We start from the raw sequence: 19,442 nt of genomic DNA, 5'->3' as shown, positions 1-19,442 counted from the left end.
GCCATTTTCATCCTAACTATCTGCCATTGTGGGAAAATCCAAAGAAACAGAAGTCAACCTTAAGCAGTCTGTTTGAACTTGAGTATCTTTTCTTTATAAAGTGATTTTTCTTTCTAAAATGATTTAAATGGCTTTTAAAATGGACAATCACAATTGCAAATACTCCATAAATTATTTCAAATAGCCATTATGCTATCTGTCTAAAAAAAAAAAAAAAATACACAAAAGATAATTCTAGACTTCCAGTTGAACTTCCAACTATCGCTTTTTCTTTTTGTTAATAATATTGTTGGTAAAAACTCACCATAAAAACTCTCTTTACTGTTTGCACTACATTCAGTTTTCATTTAACTTCCTAGTGAGAAGTTTACATAGATTGAGCTCCTCAAGTCTTTGCCTATTAGACACACTTTGATCTTTTATAAAACTCAACATGCTTCACAGAATAGGGCTTAAATTATGTGTCATGTTCTACTACAACATGCATCAGCACCAAATACATAAACTGTATATTCCAGTGGCTACTGGAATTCAGAAAACATTACTACAGCAACGTCAGATCATTAACCCAACGGAAAGAACTAGCAGGAAAAAACAAACTAGTAAGAACAAACTCAATATTATGCAGTTCGGTATGGACATATGAACAAGTACTGTTACAACTAAAAAGGAAGATCATAAGGTTTATAATTTAAGAGACACATACCTCATTTGTCTTTTGCATTTCTTTAGTATCTTCTTCAGATGGCTCATACTTCTTTTTGCAGCCATCTTCAGCATGCCTGAAACAGGTATTTGGACAATTAAGAAAATAAAAATGAGTATCAGCCTAACATTAGTTTGTAAACTTTCTGCTTTCAAAGCTGAATGAGAGAGAGTTACACACACTGTCACATAACTTTTGACAAGCCAATTTGTCAAAGCTTTTTTCTCTTGGAAAATTCCATGTGCCAACTTCACAGATATTCTCTGGACATCAGTGCTTTAAAGCAGAGAATACCTGTATGACAATATTAGTACTACAGTTGCTCCTGTTAAATAGGTAAGAGATCTCCTTGCCTTAGAGAAAAGTCCACTCTGCCCTTATTGTAGAGAACCTTATAATACTGGTTTTCTCTTTCAGAAACCCGTATGTAAACAGATATATACATGTGTACGTATCTATGTAAAACATCAATTTAAAGACCAAGCCAAGTTACTGATGCACAAACATCTAAAAGCTGTCCATTCTCATGCTACTGCAGTCTGAGCTGCAGCATACTTAAGCAGCTATAATTTCATTTTCTGCCTGAACTTCATGCTTACTAGTAACAAAATTATGTGAATATTTTAAGAGCACATTGTTAAAATGGGTAAGGCTAGCTGCAAAGTTGAAGAGAACCTTTTCAGTCTGCAAAAATGAATATTCAAAAACATAATTCCTTTTGAGCAAACATATGAATACCTTGAATCTCTTTTTCTTTTCCTGCTCAAGGCTACTTTTTTTTCTAAAAATTTCTGTTCTTTAAGCACATCCTTAATGCTGGTACCAGTAGCTTTTGACTCAAGACTTCTTGATGAAGGTTCTTCTAAGTTCAAGCCACTTTTTCCTAAAATAATACACAGATGGTAAAATACATAAGCATGTAATTATATTACTGTTTCAGCTACAAATGTGACTGAAAGCGGTACAGAGAGTACTCACCTGTAGCAGAGAATACTAGTGTATATAGGTATTGTGTTTAAGTAACGTAATGATATACGAAAGGATATATGAAAAAAAATACATGTAATTTTGCATTAATAATTTGAATTATAAATTTTTCTGTTACATCACTGTTGAAATGTTGGGTTTTGAAGGGAAATTACTAGAGACCTATTACAAATATTTTGCCCTGAATGTTTTTTTCCACAGGAAGAGAGCACAAGACGGGTGGGGGATAATGTTATACTTCTCATACCTTTAGCATTTTGATTTCCAGTTTTTAGGGATTTTGTTTTTTCTGCAGCCTTCTGTTTACGTTTTTCTTCAAGTCTCTCTCTGTTAATTTGTCTTCTTAGGAGTCTCTCTTCCTTTTCTTTGGCCTGAAGATATAAAATCAAGGAAAACAATTAATTTATCATTAGGTCAAAGAGTATTCTTTGAATACAAAGGTATGTCTAAAACTCACTGAAAACAGTAGCTTAGGGAAAAATAAAAAATAAATAGTCCTTAGAAATGATTATATGAAAGTTAATGGAATCCTCTAATACTTCTGTGAAGTGAAACAGCTGAGTTTCAGAGTTTCATTGCCACTTAATACTGCGGATTGAGGCTATGAGACCTTCTCAAAGAATATATATATTTAATTATTTAAAAAACATATATAATATATACATAGAATACAAATATTAGAGATATATATACAAATACATATAAATTTAAAAAAATATTTAGCCAAAGGAAAAATATGTACAAGAACTGCTGTTGTCTCTTCTGTGTGCTGGTCTTTCTTCCACATAACATAGCGAACATGCTTAAACTTCTCTCTCCATTCTCAACGGCTGCAGACATGCTACAAACCACTGATTTCATGGACAGGAAGAACTACATTAGTAAAGAGATGACGTAATGAATTAGCCTGCAGTAGCAAACACAAGCCCAAATTACACAAAACCACATTGAAGGCAGGCTGCAGATGGATACTTTTTCCACTCATATTGTCATTACATACACTAAATCTGCTGAAGACCAAGCTTTTCATGTGTGTCAGTTTTTACTCTCCGTATCAAATCACTCAGTTAAGAAAGAATCCACCTATTGCTGTGATTCTGCAAAGACACTGTGTGTAATTAGTAACTCCTCTGTCAACACCAAAAGACTATTCATTTTAGAGCAGGGGAAAAAAGGTGGAAAAGTGTGTCATTGCTTTCACCACCTGAATCCTTCAAACTATTTTATATATATGTGTGTGTGCGTGTATATCTGTATAAAAATAACTATTCCCTGGAGAGCAGGTCATGCGATATTGGTGGGAGTCTGAAAAAGGGGCAGTTGTAACACATAGGGAAAAAAAAACCCCAGTGAAGTGAGAAGAAACAGAAGACTCCCTCTCACAAACCATCACCAAATAAGAAGTGGAATTTCTGTGCTGAAAAGTTTAAGGAGCTAGAATGCGAGCAGTAACAAAATCCACACTTACAATGGACTGACGGCGTTGTTCTACAGTTCGTTCATCATCAGAATCACTGAAGTATTTGGAGTACAAGAAAGGCTTGCGAACATAAGCGTGACGAACAGGCTTGGCTTTTCCATCACTCAGCTCACTAGCATGAGGCTTTGTCTTATGCTGACTGTTTTTCTCCTCTTCATCTGATGAAAGGTTAGTGAAGTGCAGAGATATACTCATAAATTAGAGCAGTGTTTTCAACGTAACTTTTAAGGAGGCAAAGCTACTCAAAATATATTAACAATTATTTATTCTAAAAACAAACAGTTAAAAATATTTAACTCTTTAAAAAAACCACCAAACAACACAAACCCACATTAGATTATGAAAACCTGAAAGGTATATTCATGTATTTGTGCACACCATTCAGCCAAAAAATTGCAAGATACAAACCGCAGAAAAAAATGGGATATAACAATTGGGCTTACCCTCTTGCCTGTGATCATGTTGCCTTTTTACATATAGTACTTAGTAGTTAACACCACATAGTAAATCAGAATATGATTTCTGCTATGTATTAAATTAAGCTTCTTCCCTACACCCAAAAAATTTGTACAGTATTTGAGAACATAAAAACTAGATAGGCTTATTGAAATACACGCACAAAACACACTGTTGTTTATACTCATGTATTATTCAAGTAGAAATAAATAAAGGTATTTCAGTTTTATCAGGATTATTAGAAATAGAGCAAAACCATTTCTGCTCCATACTGTATAAATTATTTGTATCCCTGAAATATACTTAGGACTTGTTTTTATTTCACAAATATTTAGTCAGAGCTGAACACAATATGTTGTGTTTAAAGATAACACCAAAGCCAGAGAATATGCAAGTAATTCAGTACTTCTAAATAATATTCTTAGAGCAGAAAAGATAAGCTCACAGCATACAAGACACAACTCATTCAGATATTAATGCACTCTATATCATGAAGTGGAAAGTCCTATTAACTGCAAAAGCCACATATCTGCAGAAATCAGAGTCTGAGGCCTGCTCTAGATAAGGAGAACACAAAAAGGTAACCCAGGCAGTGAAAAGATTTGGTGTTGCCAAACTCTTCAAGCTAAATCCATTCCTGTTCCCTCTACTGTGGTCAGGCAGAATTTGGAGATCCCTGCAGTCCTAAATCTGTAAAACCAACCTGATCTGCAAAGCCAGCTACAACCACTACCCTGTGGTCACAAACCAAGCACTCCAATGTTATAACATAGGAAAGTGACATATCCATCACCATTATGTGTTTTTGTTGCCTATGAAATACTGTAGTACAAATGAGATTTAGAGTGCTTAGAATACATAAAGCTATTAAAAAAATACTAAAAGCATGTCCACTACTCATATTTTGTAAGTTTGTAAAATACTATCCATTCCGCATCCAAATTCCTTCTCTAAATAAATACAAAAAAGCATACTGCAAAAACTCGAATTTATGATACAATGCATTCAACAAAAACATTGTTAAGTAGAAAGGAAGAATATGCAATCTAATTATTTTACCATCTGACGTGATCTCCCCCTCTTCAGTACTGTCAGAAATTACAGTCTCCTCTTCAGTCTCCTCTTCAAAGGATGAAAGGTCACTGGTATGGACAGAGCTGACAGTGATGTCACTGAGTACATCCATATCTGAATCTACTGATGTATTTTCTTACAAAGGAAAAAATAGAAAGAAATGGCTGTAATGCAGCACACCGTATTTGACAAACTTTTCCTACCAAAACAGTGATTTTGCCACTGAAAACAGATTTATCTTAAGAACAAGATATAAGAAAAAAAAATTGTAACACCTTAGTGAAATGTGCTTAGGCTAATTCTGACTTACTTAGAACAAAAATCGCCCTGAGGTACAATCAGAAGCTTTAAATGCAGACTAGAATCTTTGAGAGAACTTGTCAGAGTAAGGCAGATGAACAACCACACACTTGAGGAATCAAAGTTCATCCAATTCCTAATCGGGGTACCTCAGTTAAAGGAGATGAACGAAGACTTAGCTATGGCTAGCTACACAAGTTGGCTAGCACTAGCAGAGAACATACATTCCAAATATACTTCTGATTCACCTGCTCAATACGCTTAAAAAAACCCCAAACGATACGCGTATTTTAAGGAAGAGCATTGCCCACACCATACCTTCTTTAGTTTCTTTAGTGCTTTCTGTTGTTTTATGTTTATTGCTATTTTTTTCTGAAACTAACTGTTTCACTGGTTCTGACTCTCTTGCTTGCTTTTCTTCTTTTGACTTGGTAGTATCATCACTTTTCTTCGAATGCTCAGACTTTTTGTCAAGTTTTTCCTTCTTTTCTTTCCTTCTTTCACCTTTTTCACTGCTGTCTGGTTTCTTGTCATATTTATCCAATAATTTACTCTTTTGATCTTCACTTTCCTGTTGAATTTCTTTACTTGTATCTTTACTTATAAAAGTCAAATTATTAGTATCCTTTGCTGAAGTTTTTATTTCTTCACTTTGGCAGGGAACATCATTTAAATCTTCACACTTTGCAAATGTTTCAGCCCCTTCTCCAGAAAGATCACAAATTGCTTTCTCCCTGTCTGGCAAGTCCTCCACATTTCTCTCTCTATCAGTGCTACCATCCACACTTTGCTGAGATGAGAGTCTTTTTGCAACTTTGTCATTGTTCTTGGGATTTGAGTTCTCCGTTGAAGCCCTGGCAGCACTTGCTTCTTGGTTAAGAGAAGTTATTGTTTCCAAAATGGACATTGCATCACTAGCTACATTGCCACTAGGAGCTGTAGCAGAGACACCTTGAACAGTAAGGAAGAAAATAGTTTTAGTTCATCTTAGTTTCTGTAATTCCATTCAGATAGAATTTTAATCAACTGAAAGGAAAAACAATAAATTACTCTATTTGAAACAAGTATAATTAACTAAAATGATTGACTAATTTTGCATCTAGAGGTTTTGGTTTAAAAAAGAAAAAAATCCAAGAAGATGCATTCCTGCAGTGATTATGATCTGGTTACTGGAGATTCATTTTGCTCTGTGACATACCGCTGTTCCTGAGATCAACTAAAGGAAGCAGGGGTTGTCTATGGGTAGGATTTTCTGAGCACAATCCTTGTTCAATTTCACCACCATCCCATTTGGGATGATGACTCTGCAGAAGCACAATATACAGACTTTCAGCTACAGTATCTCATACCTCTGATTATCTCCGTGAGTGACATGGAAAATGGACTCAGCATATTTATTATATAACAATAGGACTATCAGAAATACCGTGTCACTTTCCCATCTTCTTAGAAGTAACTCTGAAGACGGATGAGAAAGGGTTAACTCGACTAGCACTAAAAACTGCAACTAGGTAGTTAACCCATGTACTTTAAAGGAAGTGGGCCTCACAGGAAAAGGGGTAGGATTTAAATAAAGGCTCTGGTTACAAATAGATGGAGAGCTGTGGAGTCTCTTAAGCAGGGAAAGAATGGACAATTACCTGCAGGAGTGTTTACGAGTCAATATCTGGCAACATGAATGAAAATAATAAAGAAAAAGTGCTGTGTTTATAAACAAACTAAAGATTGGCTGATTTACAGCAAAACTTAAGCTCCCGAGAGGACCTTAGCCATTCAAATTTCACGGCACACAGCAACTGCATTAATACAGCTGTCTCAGATTTTTTTTTTCTGATCTACCCATGCATACAAAAATTAGATCATTCTTCTGTTGAAGATATGTCTTATCTGATCCTATAATACTTAGAGGGCCAAACCCTGAGACCAACTTTTTTCCCCTGTAATAAACTCATCACTCATAATCTCAAGCAGAAGTGACAGAGTGACATGGTGGTACCTGGCGACATCTCTCTTGCCTTCTACCTTTATACAGACAGTAAGAGACAAGTATTATGGTACACTACTGGGAGCTCAGCTTGTTAATACTGATGCCAACAATTATGTGCTAGCATCAAACCTAGTCAATGTTTCCTCTCTCTTGATAAACTTTTGTTAATAGACTGCTCAGAGAAATGGCAGAATACCTTGTACTGAAATAGAACCATCTGTTTTCTCCTCACTTGGAGCTGTACTGGGGCCTGCCTCCTCTTTGTGATTCAATGTGGCTAAAAATTCATGGACAGCTTTTTCCACCTGAGGTCTGAATGTATGGTTGATCTTTGGGTCCACAACCTGAGAAATAATCCTGTCAATTCCAGATTCCAACATTCCAGACCTGGAACAAAGTTACATGAATACTTAATAAGAAAAATTACTTTTCAAGAACATCTTAACAAAATATGCTCATTTAGATGTGATGTAATCACTCTTAAGAACTTCTAATGAAACATTAACATTTTCTGAGCATCACTTCACATACGTATTTAGCCAGCTGCTCTAAGCCTGGTAACTAGGAAAAAAATACTACGGAAACAAAGCAATCCAACTGCACGGAATCAATGCATCAAACAGCCTGTTGTTATGTCATTAGTGGTCATGCCTAGAAGTATTATTTAACCATAAAAGGGACGTTTGCAGAAAAAAAATAAGAACAAAGATGACGTTATTATTTCCCATGGCATAAACCAGAAGAATTATAGAACGCATGAGGGACAAACAACTACTACACCTGTCATCATCACCCTAAGTTACATTCTTCCCAATACAGTGTAACATCTCAGAGTTCCGCAGCTTTACAGAACACACCTAATATTCAGTAAAATCAAGTAAATGGCAATAGAGAGCCTTGTATATGTGAGTTCCCTGTAGACCCCTGTAACATTTTGTGGAACGTACACTGCCTCTTGTCCTCATTGCTTCTCTAAAAAGAACCAAAAGCCCCCCAAACAACAACCACTCCCCTCCAAACAAACGAAACAGCTCCTCAGTACCATTTATCAATGGCATCATTACAGCATAACTGAATAAGTTCATTCCCAAATCTCGTTTGACCCAATTTAGTGACAAAACTCATGCTACTTTGAAGAAATTTCCTAGTGTTTGACTCTGTTTTGAGAAGAAAAACTTGAGAAAGCCCTCATGAAATAATGTAACATTAGATAAGTGATTGACATCATTTTGACATAACAGCAGTTCTGAAAAGTCTCTTCTCTGTCTAGCTAGATTTACATCCATTTTTTTGATTTGTAAATTTAACTTTGTACTCTGCAGATGTTAGTTTGTCAAATACTTTTTTCTTTGCTCAAAACTTGATGATAATCGCAGTTTTATGAATATCTCCCTTAAAACAAACAGGAAAGGCAAACTTTAGCTAGGGTGTTGCATCTCAAGTTATAAACAAGCTTTCCACCTCTGCATCAACTTGGATCTGATAAAATAATATTTGCAGTGTAATTCTGACTAACACTGATGGCGAGTCGCTATCTGAAATAATACCACGTTTTAAATGCTAATGAAAAAGCTTCTTCAGAAATTCCTTCCAAGAAAGCAGATACTTTACAATTGACCTAAAGCTTCTGTCACCTCCTATGGTATATGAGCACGTTCAAATAGAGAAAGCCCAGGGCTGTCACTTACTTGAGAACCTGCTGCCTAATGTTATTTCTCAGCTGGTTCTTGTTGAGATGAGGACTCCAGGTATGAGTTGCCAAGTGATTGGAAACAAAGTTGTCAACACGCTGTCTCAAATTCTGGTAGGCAGGCTAGAAAGCAACAACAGAGAGATTGGACAGGAGGGTTTTGGGAAGCAGTCATCCTCCCGGAGGCCGGGATGAAGAGCTGGAAGCCCCAACGGGCCCCATAACCCCCCAAAAGTGCAGCCACTCCCTTGCAGCGACCACAGCGCGTTAAACAGGCCCCTGTCGCGACAAGCACCGCACAAACCCGGGCGCGCCCGCACCGCCAGCCCGCGCTCCCTGTGCCAACAGGGGCTCCGCTCTGCCCCGGGGACACCGAGCACAGCCCCGGGCCCGGCCGCAGCCCCGCGCGGATCTCCCGCACCCCGCCGCCACCCCCGGGCCGGGCCCCGCCGCTCCCGGACGGGCCCGGCCGCCCCCGACGTGCCGGAGCCCGGGGAGAGCCACCGGCGGGACGCCGGGAGCCCCCCCGAGGCGCCGGCAGCCGGGCCCGCCCGCCCGCACCTTGGTGTCCACGTCGGCCAGGCAGTCGCGGCGGAACTGGTCGAAGAGCCCCTGGCTCTTGAGGTGGTTGACGATCATGGAGACCAGCTCGGGCTCGGCCGCGCCGCCCCCCACGGCGGCCCCGGTCCCCGGCAGCGGCGGCGGCTGCTGAGGGGGCGGCGGCGGGGGCGGTGGCGGCGGGGGCTGCGGCTGGGGGTTGCTGGCCATGGGGACGGCGGGGCGGCGCGGCCTGCGCGGAGCGCGGCTGCCGGCTCTCCCGGCCGGACCCCGGGACGGGGCTTGTTACCGAGCAGCGGCCGCGGCGGCGCTGACCCCGGAAGCGAAAGGGAACGGAGGGAGGAAGCGCCGGCCGATGGGAAGGGAAGCAGCGACGCCGCCGCCCAGAGCGGCGCCATCGGCGCGAGGCGAGCACTGCCGGAACCGCGCGCAGCCGCCGCGGGCCCTTTAAGGAGACGGAGGGGGCGGAGCCGCTGGCGGCCCGCTCCAGTGGGGCCCCGGTCCGGCGGCCGGGGCGGGGGGGGGGGGAAGCGACGGCCGCGGCGGCCCTCAGCCCCCGCCCGCCTTGCCGGCAGCGGCCCCCCGGACCGTGCGGCCGCGCCTGGGCGCTGCGGACACCGCGGGGGCGCCCGCCGCCCCAGCCGCCCGCCGCCCGGCGCCGCGCAGCTGCCGCGCTCCCCGGCGGTGCCCTCGCAGCTCCGCCCCGCGCCCCGCCCCTTCCTGCGCTGGCCGCCATCATGGTGGGGGCAGCGTCGCGCGCTTCCTCCCCGAGGCGCGGGGCGGGGCAGGGGGCGGGGCCTGTGAGACGCTGCGTCCGGCGGGGCGGGGCCCGCGGGGTGCGGGGCCGGGGTGCGGGGCCGGGGTCTCCTCCGCGGGGCCGGCGACGGACGCTTCTCCCGGCCCGCCCCGCTCTGCTGCCGCGGACGCTGCTGCTGGCCCCCGGAGGCTCAGGTCTTCGCATGGGATCCCGTGTCTTACGTTTCCTCAGCCGCCGCGGGGCCGTGAGAGGCCTGGGTGGTGGCATTTCAGACACTTCAGTGAGTTTCTTTTAGATTTCAATGCAATACAAATGTTTTCAGGCCGCGCCTTGTATGCCACGAGATCTGTTAACGCCTTCTTTCTATTGTCTTTGTGTTCAGTCACAGCTGTTTCATACGCTGTACTGGAGCCTTCTCTGCGGCTGCTCTTGTCGCTCCTCTGAGTATCTTCTGTTTCCACGAGTTGGATTCAGCGCAGACTGCAGCTGGCGGTGCCCAGGCTGACCTGTTGTGACTAAACCAGGACCCCAGAGGCAGGAAACAAAATCTGGAAATAGAGAAGTTAATACGTGAGACAATAACGAGGAGCAGCGCTGCCTTACTGGGTGTAATTTGGCCCTCCGGGCTTCTCTTGCCAGGGTGGCTGAGCTCCTGTCCTAACCAGGATGGGGAAGGGTGATAGGAAGTATAAAAATGTACTTATAATAGGAAGCGTGACTAGCTTACAGTAAAATGAAAGGGACTTGGCAGTAAGAGTGTTTCAGTTACAATAATTTGGTGGCATAATGAGTGGAGATCTTGTCCAGCTACAAATGTTAGGAATCGGCCTCTGCAGTAGTAATTAAGAATCAGTTTGATTGTAGTGGCAGGAGTGTCAAGATGGTTATTGTAGACTTAAAAGTAGATCAGAAGTGTAAAGCTGGCGTCCAGTTTTCCTACTGTAAACCAAGTACTCCTAGACTAGAAATCCACAGAAGGAAACAAGTCTGACAAGTATTTAAAAGTATTGTGAGATTTTTATCTCTGGATACCAGAGTAATTTTAAGAATTGGTCATCTTTTTGTGTAGTTTCTTATTTTCTGCACAGATGTCTGTAAGGATTAAAGCACCAAAGCTTAAGAGGGGTGAGCAATCTGCAGCTCAGAGCCTGGTACAGCCCCTGCTGGTATATCCATATGTGTGTTCTAGTGACTTTGTGATATGTCGTCTCCATAAAGAAAAGTTTATTCACTGCTGACTAAAGATCATGTAGCAGTAAATGAGAAAGGGCAGAAGTGAAGGGTGTCATTTTAGTAAATGCATCTACTAACTTTAGAAATAGTGTGTGACTTACTGTGATAGTGTCCTGGTTTTGTTAAAAACAAGACCGGTTCTCTTTTAGTGAATTTTTCTTTCAGCTAAATTCTTCTAAGTACCTCCTAAGTAACTGCACTTTTCTGAATTTAGCTTCCTGGTTTTTGAGACACTGTTCGCTCCGGACTGATAAGATGACCGATGGAATGCAGGAGAGGCTCATGTTTAGATTGATTGCTATAACAACTAAGAATTCTGATAACATCCCATAATTGAGAGGGGCGTATTTGCAAGGAGGGGCGGACAGAACAGGTGACTAAAACTGACCAACTGAGTATTCCATCCCATCCACATCATACACCCTATAAAAGAGGGAGATCACAAGGGTCTCGCTCTCTTCGACCATGGCCAGCATCTGATGAGGACCTGCCAGCCATGCCTGCAAATTCGAGGCCTGGTCCCAGTCCCTGCATCCCTGAATCCACTTCTGGTTTGCTGTGGGGTCCTGCCCAGGACTTCTGGGTGCCTGCCCTGAAGCTACTGGAGTGACGCCAACTCCATGTCAGGCAAAGCTGCTACTCCGGGATATTCAAGATTGGTTTTGTATATTTTGTATTATTTTCTCTATTTGTTAGTAGCATTAGTAGAGCCTTTAAAAAACTTTTTTTTCCAACTTGCAAGACTCTCTTTCTTATCCTTCTTATCAACTTCTCCGGGCAGGGGGGGGATTAACAGAGCATCTGCCACGGTTTATTGTCGCCTTGCAAATAAACTTTGACAGATAGTGAACAAAAATTTCAGACTTTAGTGGGAAGTTAACAATTTGAGAACTTTGTGTTAGGAAAAGTGACTGCAACTGCCTGTGCTTTCCTTTTTTTTTTTTTCTTTTGTCTTTTTTAGTTTTGTTCCCCAACTACCAATCAAGGGTGATGCAGGAAATGAGAAAAAAAAATCTTATTTTAACAGCACAAGCAAGATACCTGCCCCACAGAAGGGTGTACCGTTCACACACAAGATGTCATGGGCAACCTGGGATATCTGTGACCTTTGTCTCAGACTATGTCAACGAATGCGCTGGGAAGGATACGTACTAGGGAGCGGGAATCCATTAGTGAGATGGGGAATTTAACGGCTATTGGGGATCAGTTATGCCCAGTGTTCTGAAACGGTTGCAACAAGCAGTCCATACTCTACTTGATTCAACAGTTGAGTGTAAAAGATTGTTCTGTGCTCTGTATTCTGTATCATCCCATGTTTCATGCAACATACTGAGTGTTGCAGGCTTGTTGAATATCTTATTTATCAAATAAAACATCTTTATCCTAAATGCTGGCTGAAAATGGCTCTTTTGTTGCCTGGGTCTGACTACATTGTCCTATGGGAAGATGGTGTAAACCAAACTGGAAGCTGCCTGAAAATAACCAAAACATGAATTTGAATTAAACTGAAATCAGTCCTTTGTTGTCTCTTTGTTTGAAGGTTGCTTTGCAGTCCTATATTAGCTGAGATATGGTTATGTGAAGTCTTGTATGCTGATAAAAAGGTACATTACTTGTTGTTTGCGCTATGGTATAGCTATACAAAGAGTTACGAATGCATAACTAAATGTTAAGCCATCTTGCTGTTTTCAGTGAGCTCACAAATGAATGTACATATTTAAGTGTAATTATTTCAGTTGTTCCAGAACTATTCAGTACTTATAGTTGTCCATTTTGTACTTCGTATTTATCTTTGTAGTTTAGTGTAGTTATTACTGTCATTTGATGTAGTCACTTAGTGATGCCTGATATTCAGTGCTAGTTTTTTTTTTTTGGTTTGTGAGATAACAGATGGAAAAAGACTTGTCAGATAATTAACAAACAGTTTGGAGTGAATACAAAGATTTCTTTTCTTCAGTATTTTGTTGTTCTGAGTTATCTCCTTGTTTACTTTCATAGTCCCAGTTGAATTTCCTAAACTATAATTCTGTTATCACGTGAAATTTGCACATGCTTGATATCTTGCCTTATGCTTGGAACAATTCTTTTTCCAGAGAGTCCTAAGAGTACCTTCCCTTAACTTCTGCTTTTTCCATATTCACCTCATGTGAATAGTTGAATTACATGTAGTGTCTGTTTGACTTATGTGTCGCACTACAAACTTTCTGTACAGGTAATTATACTTTTTCTAAAGTCATTTGGAATATTTCCAGTGTTGACATCTGTGACTCCTAATCACTGTATAAGAATCTTCATTTTATACTCTGGGTTCTGACTGTGGTCAATTTTAATCTATCTGGAACTTTTAGTGAAATATTTTTGTTTTAAATAAATCACAGATTTGTTATTCGTTCATTTTTTTACATCCTGCAACCTGCTATGAGTATTTACAAACTGATAATGACTACAGTTGCTTTTTCATTCCCTTTTAGGGAAACAGTCTCATTTTAAAATACTCTTGACATATATTTAATATTAAAAGTCCCAGCATTTTCTTAATAATGTAGATAACAGATATTTCTTAGTTGCAGCTGCCATTCTTAAAGTTCAAGCAACATTTAAATTACTGAAGAAATACTGAGACATGAGACAAACAAAAAGGAGGTGTGTATGATACTGTGGGAACAAATGGCTGCAAGAGGAGCCTGGACAAGGACATGTAAGTACGAGAAGTTGCAAAATTCAGGGAGAGTACTTCTGGCTCCGAATGTCCCTGCACTGTACACTGCTGTGGGCTGGGAGAGTGCTGGAGTCTCTGTCTAGGTCTAGGCTTGGTTTTGGTCTCCCTGAACCAGACACGGGACTGTAAGGCTGAACAGACCCACATCCGCCGTTGTGGTTGTGGCAGCAAGTCACACAGCTTGTGAGTTCAGGTTGACGTCTTTTTGTCTCAGGTTATGGTTGAGTAGTTGGGGACATAAATGGAGTAATTATGCCACCTTCGAAGCAGATAATCTGCTCCTGAATAGTAATAAAATAATATGTTGAATTTGGAAATACTGGTAGTATATAAAACTCAAAATAAAGCACTTGCAATAGCTCTTTTTTAGACAATGTTGCAGAAACCTTATTCTGTGAATGCATACAAGCATCAAATTCAGCGTGGCAAACATCCCCAACTGGTTTCCTGGGCATTAATAAAATTAATCTCTCTTGAAACCGGCTCATAACATAGCTGATAAAAGTGGTAACAGAACTTGGCAGGCAAGCTTTTTCCTCTCAAAAACTTCGTTAATGCAGTGTATCCTGTTAATGAATCTAAATTTATAAAGTATCTGAAATACAGGTGACAGCTAGATTAAGAAGGTAAAAAAAAAAAAGTAAAAATCCTTCACTTTGCATAGGAGTGAAGCACCGATCTGAGTAAGTTTGGTTTTGATAAGAGACACCCTTCCTCCTTGGTGAGCTCCGTGTTGCAAAGTTCTGTGCTCTCTGAAGGGTTGCTGGCACTGTTGAGTTACAAGGCCGCAAAGCTTACTAGGATAATGTTCCACTTAAATCTCTGTAGTCTTTTATAAATGAGGATATACAGGAAGGGGAGCTCTTTAGAAGCAATTTGAGTTTTCTAGGAAAAAGAAATTTTCTAGGACTTTGCACCATGAGTGACTGGAATTCCTGAGCAGATTCTTGGATAGTAAAATCTCTAAAGCTGCCCAATGCCAGCCAGAGATCTGGCCTGGCTGAATTGCTCACTTCTTCCTCTGTGAATGTGGTAACCTGTCTGTGCCTTGCACCATCTGGGTTACCGCTGTTGCTCCATTCTCTGAAGCTTATTTTCTTCTGGTGTGTAGCTCATCTGTTGTTTATTGTGGGACAATAAAACCCAGAACCCAGGGTGATAAATTGATTTGTTATATAAATATGCATCTCCTGATGCATATTTCATATTTGCTTCTCCCTGTGCAGAAACAGTATATTTTATGATCGCCTCTAGTTAAAGTCTCAGATTTTCTGATGCTTGCTAATGTGGGACTTTTTTCCAAAAAGGGCAAAGTTATTATGCCTAGGAGCAACATCAGTAATCACAATCTAGTCCAACCTATTTTGAAAGAGCAGAGAAATTGTGCCAGCACTGCTGAGGTTTTATGCTTTGTCAATAACAGCAAAAGTGGCTTCAGCTGAGCTGCAGCATGAAACGTTCTAGTTCCCAGACTAAAGTGTAGCCAAGACATGGACTGTGCCGTCAGCTGTGATGTGATCAGAGTGATGTCCATATCCTGACATGGCGATAGTCGCGGTGGGTGAAATGCTCTTGAACTTCCAAGACTGGAGGATATGATTTTTTTTAAAATTTTTTTTTTTTAGGGAAAATAAAGAACATTTGGACAAACTGCTTGTTGTTTAATAAAGAATGCTTGAAGTGCTCTTTCTAGCTTTACAACCATGGATCTTTCCAGGTGTCGGTAGTGTTTTTATTTGTTCAGGCACATATATACATACAGACATTTTTCATTTGGCACTGGCAAGTAGCCCCTATGTAAAAGCTGAAGCTTAGTGGCTTATCCATGGAACGACAAACGTATTTTGATTCACTAGGAGGCTGCCTGTCCTATGTGTTTTCCACAGGCAAGCCTTTGGCAAATGAAAGACTTGTCAGAGATGAAAACAGTGACAGGACAACGTGTTTTAGAGTGACGAAAGGAAAGCTTTTATTTAAACTAGCCTGTCATGACCTTGTGCTGACACCTCTAGAACTTTTCAGTCACTTCTAAAGAGATTCCTTGAGCAAAACTAGAACTAGTGTGAGATCCTGGGCCTCCCACCGGAGCTGAGCAGGGGGATTGTTGTCAGTGACGCTTCAGATCAATGGAAACAGCACGTGGTGGCTCCTCAAAGTGGCTAGTCAGATAGACTGAGGGGCTCTTTAAAAATCTAAGGTTTTCGTGTTCAGTAGCTAATACTACTGGTTGTATTTACTGGGAAGATTGTTTGGTTAAAGTTTAAAAAAACTTGTAAAGTTGTAAAGTCGTCTTAGTCATATTTCAACAAACTGCATTTTCTAATGCATTGATGTGCAGAGAAATGAACTCATCTTTATTTATCTAGTTTTAACATGTAAAAATGATTTAAAGTTACACTTTTTAGTGTAACTATCTGAAAGGTTAGGGTTATTTTTTCCAATTTCAGAACTTCAGTGTGACACCTAGTTTACAGATTATACTTTTAAAGTACATTATATTGAAGGTACAGCTAATGCCTCTTTTCCATTTGTTCTCATTTTATGTCTCTGTCAAGGCCAAAGAATGAGTTCCTGGATCCCCAGGTTTTGCAAGAAGACGAGTAGTCCCCTGCTTAGCAGATGACATCTGAGAGCAAAAAAAAAAGATTGCTGTCACAAATAGCTTAATCCACAGACTTATTTGTTTTGGTTTTTGTGTGTGGGTGTTTTGTTTTGTTTTGTTTTTCTGTAAGCAGGAAGAAATCTTCAGTGGGAGAGGGAGCCTTGACCTGCCTGTGAGAGGAAAGCCCATCCATGTGGCCATGGCTGCGACTCTTGTACGGCTCCTTGTGCTGCACTCTTCTATGGTAATGAAGGGAGAGAAGCAGTAAAGCTTTCTCACCTCTTCACAAGCCATCAGTGACTAATTGATGCAATATGCTTGAGATTGTTATTGGCATCTAAGGGATTGGACATCTAATTCTCACTAATGTGATTGATGATCTCAGCATTTTTTTTTCTTTTTTGAAATGTAGGTTCCTGCCTGTGAGAGAAATACCACTTTATTTCTCCATTCAGATGAAAAATGTTAGAATGAGTGATTGTGCTCCGTTTAATAGACTTTTTACTTTTCTGTTTGTTTTTGACTGGAAAGTACATGGTTTTGCTACTTGTATACAGGGAGGTGGAGAAAAACTTAATGGATGCTTGTTCTCCAGAGAGAGCACAAGAGATTATACACTCTTTCACTTTTACCTAAATGTAATTTTAACGGTAAGGTAAAATGGTACAGCTTAAACATGAAAGCAGAGTGAGTGGATACACGAAAGCATGACACCTTCTATATCAGCATTCTTTGCTGACTGCAGCAAGGTGAAATCAAGGTGAAGGCATTGCTTAAATGGGATGCATGAAGCCTAAAGTAGAGCCGATGGACTGAATTTTGCTTTAATTTATACCTAGTGTAGTTCCATTGAAGTCAGCAGGGAGACGGATCAAAGCAGGACTTTGCTACTAAATAATAGGGTGCTCAAAATTGCTCATGCCATCATTTTTGCAACCTTGGTTGTAATCCTCAAGTAAAAATTAGGGTTATTGTATCTAGTACAAAAATAATGTTTTCCATGGACAATTTTGAAAATGATGTTTAAGGAAATAAAATTTAAAAAGGAAAAAAAATAATTTGGGCTTTTGACTTGTTCATTTTTGTTGGGGGTGCCACACATTCAGAGGGGAAGGGATGCTGAGTCACCTTCCAACAACATTCTTTCAGGAGAAGCGATGTGGAGGGAGGGAACAAGATGGGTTATTTTGTTCCTGTTGACCTACTTTCTGTGCTTGGTTTCCTGTACAGCTGGGCAATTAGGAAAGCTCTGAAGTCATCGGTGCGGTGGGAGTGTGCAGAGCAAGGGCCGGTGTGATGAGGCGAGGGTAGAACACACCACCCTGCTGGGTCTGGCTGCGAATTGGGCTGTGGGTCCGGTGCAGTCGAGGGTGTTCCTCTGTTCCTAGTCTGTTGCAGATCCCACTGGCTACCCCAGCAGCACGCCTGGGATCCTCATCTGGCCCTTCATCAAGCAGGGGAGAGAAGAGGAGAGAGTTGGGCTTAGGACCTCAGGCTGGTCCCACTGCAAATCCAGGTGGCATCCAGTGAGAGCCCAGAGATTTCCTTCCTACCCCGAGGAGTACCCCAAAAGAGTGCACTTTGTGGCCAAGGGCAGCTCTCAAGACTTGTTCTGAAGAAGATGGAATATGGGAGAAAAAAAATCTTCAGTGAAATAGCAGAAATAATAGTGCTTGCTCAAAATCTTTCCTCCTCACCTATTGATTTGCACAAAGATGGCAGGAATTTAATGTCTTTAAGGTTCCTGCTTTTCTGCCAGATTTCATTAAAATTGACCAACCGTTTCAAAAGTTATGGGGCAGGGGTTGGAGAAAGACTGACAAATAGTGAAATAACTGTCTCTTAGGGGAAAAAAAATAATAGAAGCCTGGATCCGCTAGGCTACGTTGTATATGGAGATAACCAGCTCTGAATATATTCAGAGACCAGCTGCTGTCTGAATAGAAACTGATGTAGGACTCAGACAAGGGGAACAATTCCAGACTAGTGCACCCGCTCACTCATGCTGTGGAGTGTGAGAAATGCAAGGTTTTCCGTTTCATTTGTTTCACCAGAGGAAAATAGAAAGTCAGGGAAAAATATTAACAGTATTACCAATGCTAACCCCAAACATTCAAGCATCCTGAGTTTGATCCTATAGTAGGAAGACAGCATTTTAAAAATTTATTCTCATGAATGTGTACAAGAGTAAGAAATCTGAATGTATTGGTGTTTTTTACTTTTATTTGTTCCTAGCAATGTTTGAAACCTTCCTGAAATGGAGAAGTGTGATGTTCACTCCAGCAACAGGATTAATAAAAAAATATTGAACATTTTTTGTGCTCAGTAAAAAGGAGCTGTTGAGGCTGTAAAGGAGGAAAACAACTTTGCAAGAGCCTTTTTCTCCTGTTTTACAAGTGTGCTGGCTGGCAGGAGGACGGAGGCTGAAGCATAGCACGGCTGTCACACAGCTGCTGGATCCAGCCGCTTGTCTGCAGCGCCTTCGAGCACAGAGGGCAAGACTGCTGTGTCTGCAGCCTCTTCAGCAGACATTGCCTCAGGTATCACAGATCTGTCCTTTTTCATTCTACCCCATGGTCTTTCTTGCTGTGTGTTAATGATCATCACCTGACTGGCTTTGTTAATGTCATGCAGCTTGTTTCGTAAGAGTAATTCTTAAGAGAGCAGCATTGCACTTCAGTGGATTTATTGTGTAGTTAGAAATATCTTCAAGCTATCTCCATTTGCTGCAGGCTCTTTTAACCAGCTGTATCGTATGTTTTACATAAAGACAGTTTTAATTTCTTTCTTGTTATACACTGACTTAAAAGGCGTATTCTTCACTTTTATCAGTAAGGTGCTGGGAAAATCCTGTATGTTGTTATGTGACAGTGGATCAACCAAAGGGAACCCC

At 41.1% G+C, this 19,442-nt stretch overlaps 1 protein-coding gene and 1 long non-coding RNA gene across 2 annotated transcripts in view; one reads left to right on the top strand and one right to left on the bottom strand.

Moving 5' to 3' along the window:
• The window catches only part of BOD1L1 (biorientation of chromosomes in cell division 1 like 1), a 37,805-nt gene extending 28,357 nt beyond the window's left edge, over window positions 1-9,448 (bottom strand). Inside the window, exons 1-9 of the mRNA XM_065633419.1 lie at window positions 9,242-9,448; window positions 8,679-8,803; window positions 7,187-7,377; window positions 5,322-5,954; window positions 4,689-4,838; window positions 3,162-3,331; window positions 1,941-2,064; window positions 1,445-1,589; window positions 707-782 (exon numbers count right to left, since the gene is read on the bottom strand). Coding sequence (XP_065489491.1) covers window positions 707-782; window positions 1,445-1,589; window positions 1,941-2,064; window positions 3,162-3,331; window positions 4,689-4,838; window positions 5,322-5,954; window positions 7,187-7,377; window positions 8,679-8,803; window positions 9,242-9,448 — 1,821 coding nt within the window. The remainder of the gene's footprint in view (window positions 1-706; window positions 783-1,444; window positions 1,590-1,940; window positions 2,065-3,161; window positions 3,332-4,688; window positions 4,839-5,321; window positions 5,955-7,186; window positions 7,378-8,678; window positions 8,804-9,241) is intronic.
• Window positions 9,449-10,043: 595 nt separating this feature from the next.
• On the top strand, window positions 10,044-12,616 carry LOC135988363 (uncharacterized). The gene is made up of 2 exons (XR_010606136.1): window positions 10,044-10,275; window positions 10,378-12,616. It is a non-coding gene; the product is annotated as an uncharacterized LOC135988363 (long non-coding RNA).
• Window positions 12,617-19,442: the final 6,826 nt, after the last annotated feature.

This window comes from Caloenas nicobarica, chromosome 4 (genome assembly GCF_036013445.1).
Source record: "Caloenas nicobarica isolate bCalNic1 chromosome 4, bCalNic1.hap1, whole genome shotgun sequence".
In the NCBI taxonomy this organism is placed as follows: Eukaryota; Metazoa; Chordata; class Aves; order Columbiformes; family Columbidae; genus Caloenas; species Caloenas nicobarica.
Note: the sequence above shows the minus strand (reverse complement) of the source record. Positions and strands in the feature narration are given on the sequence as shown.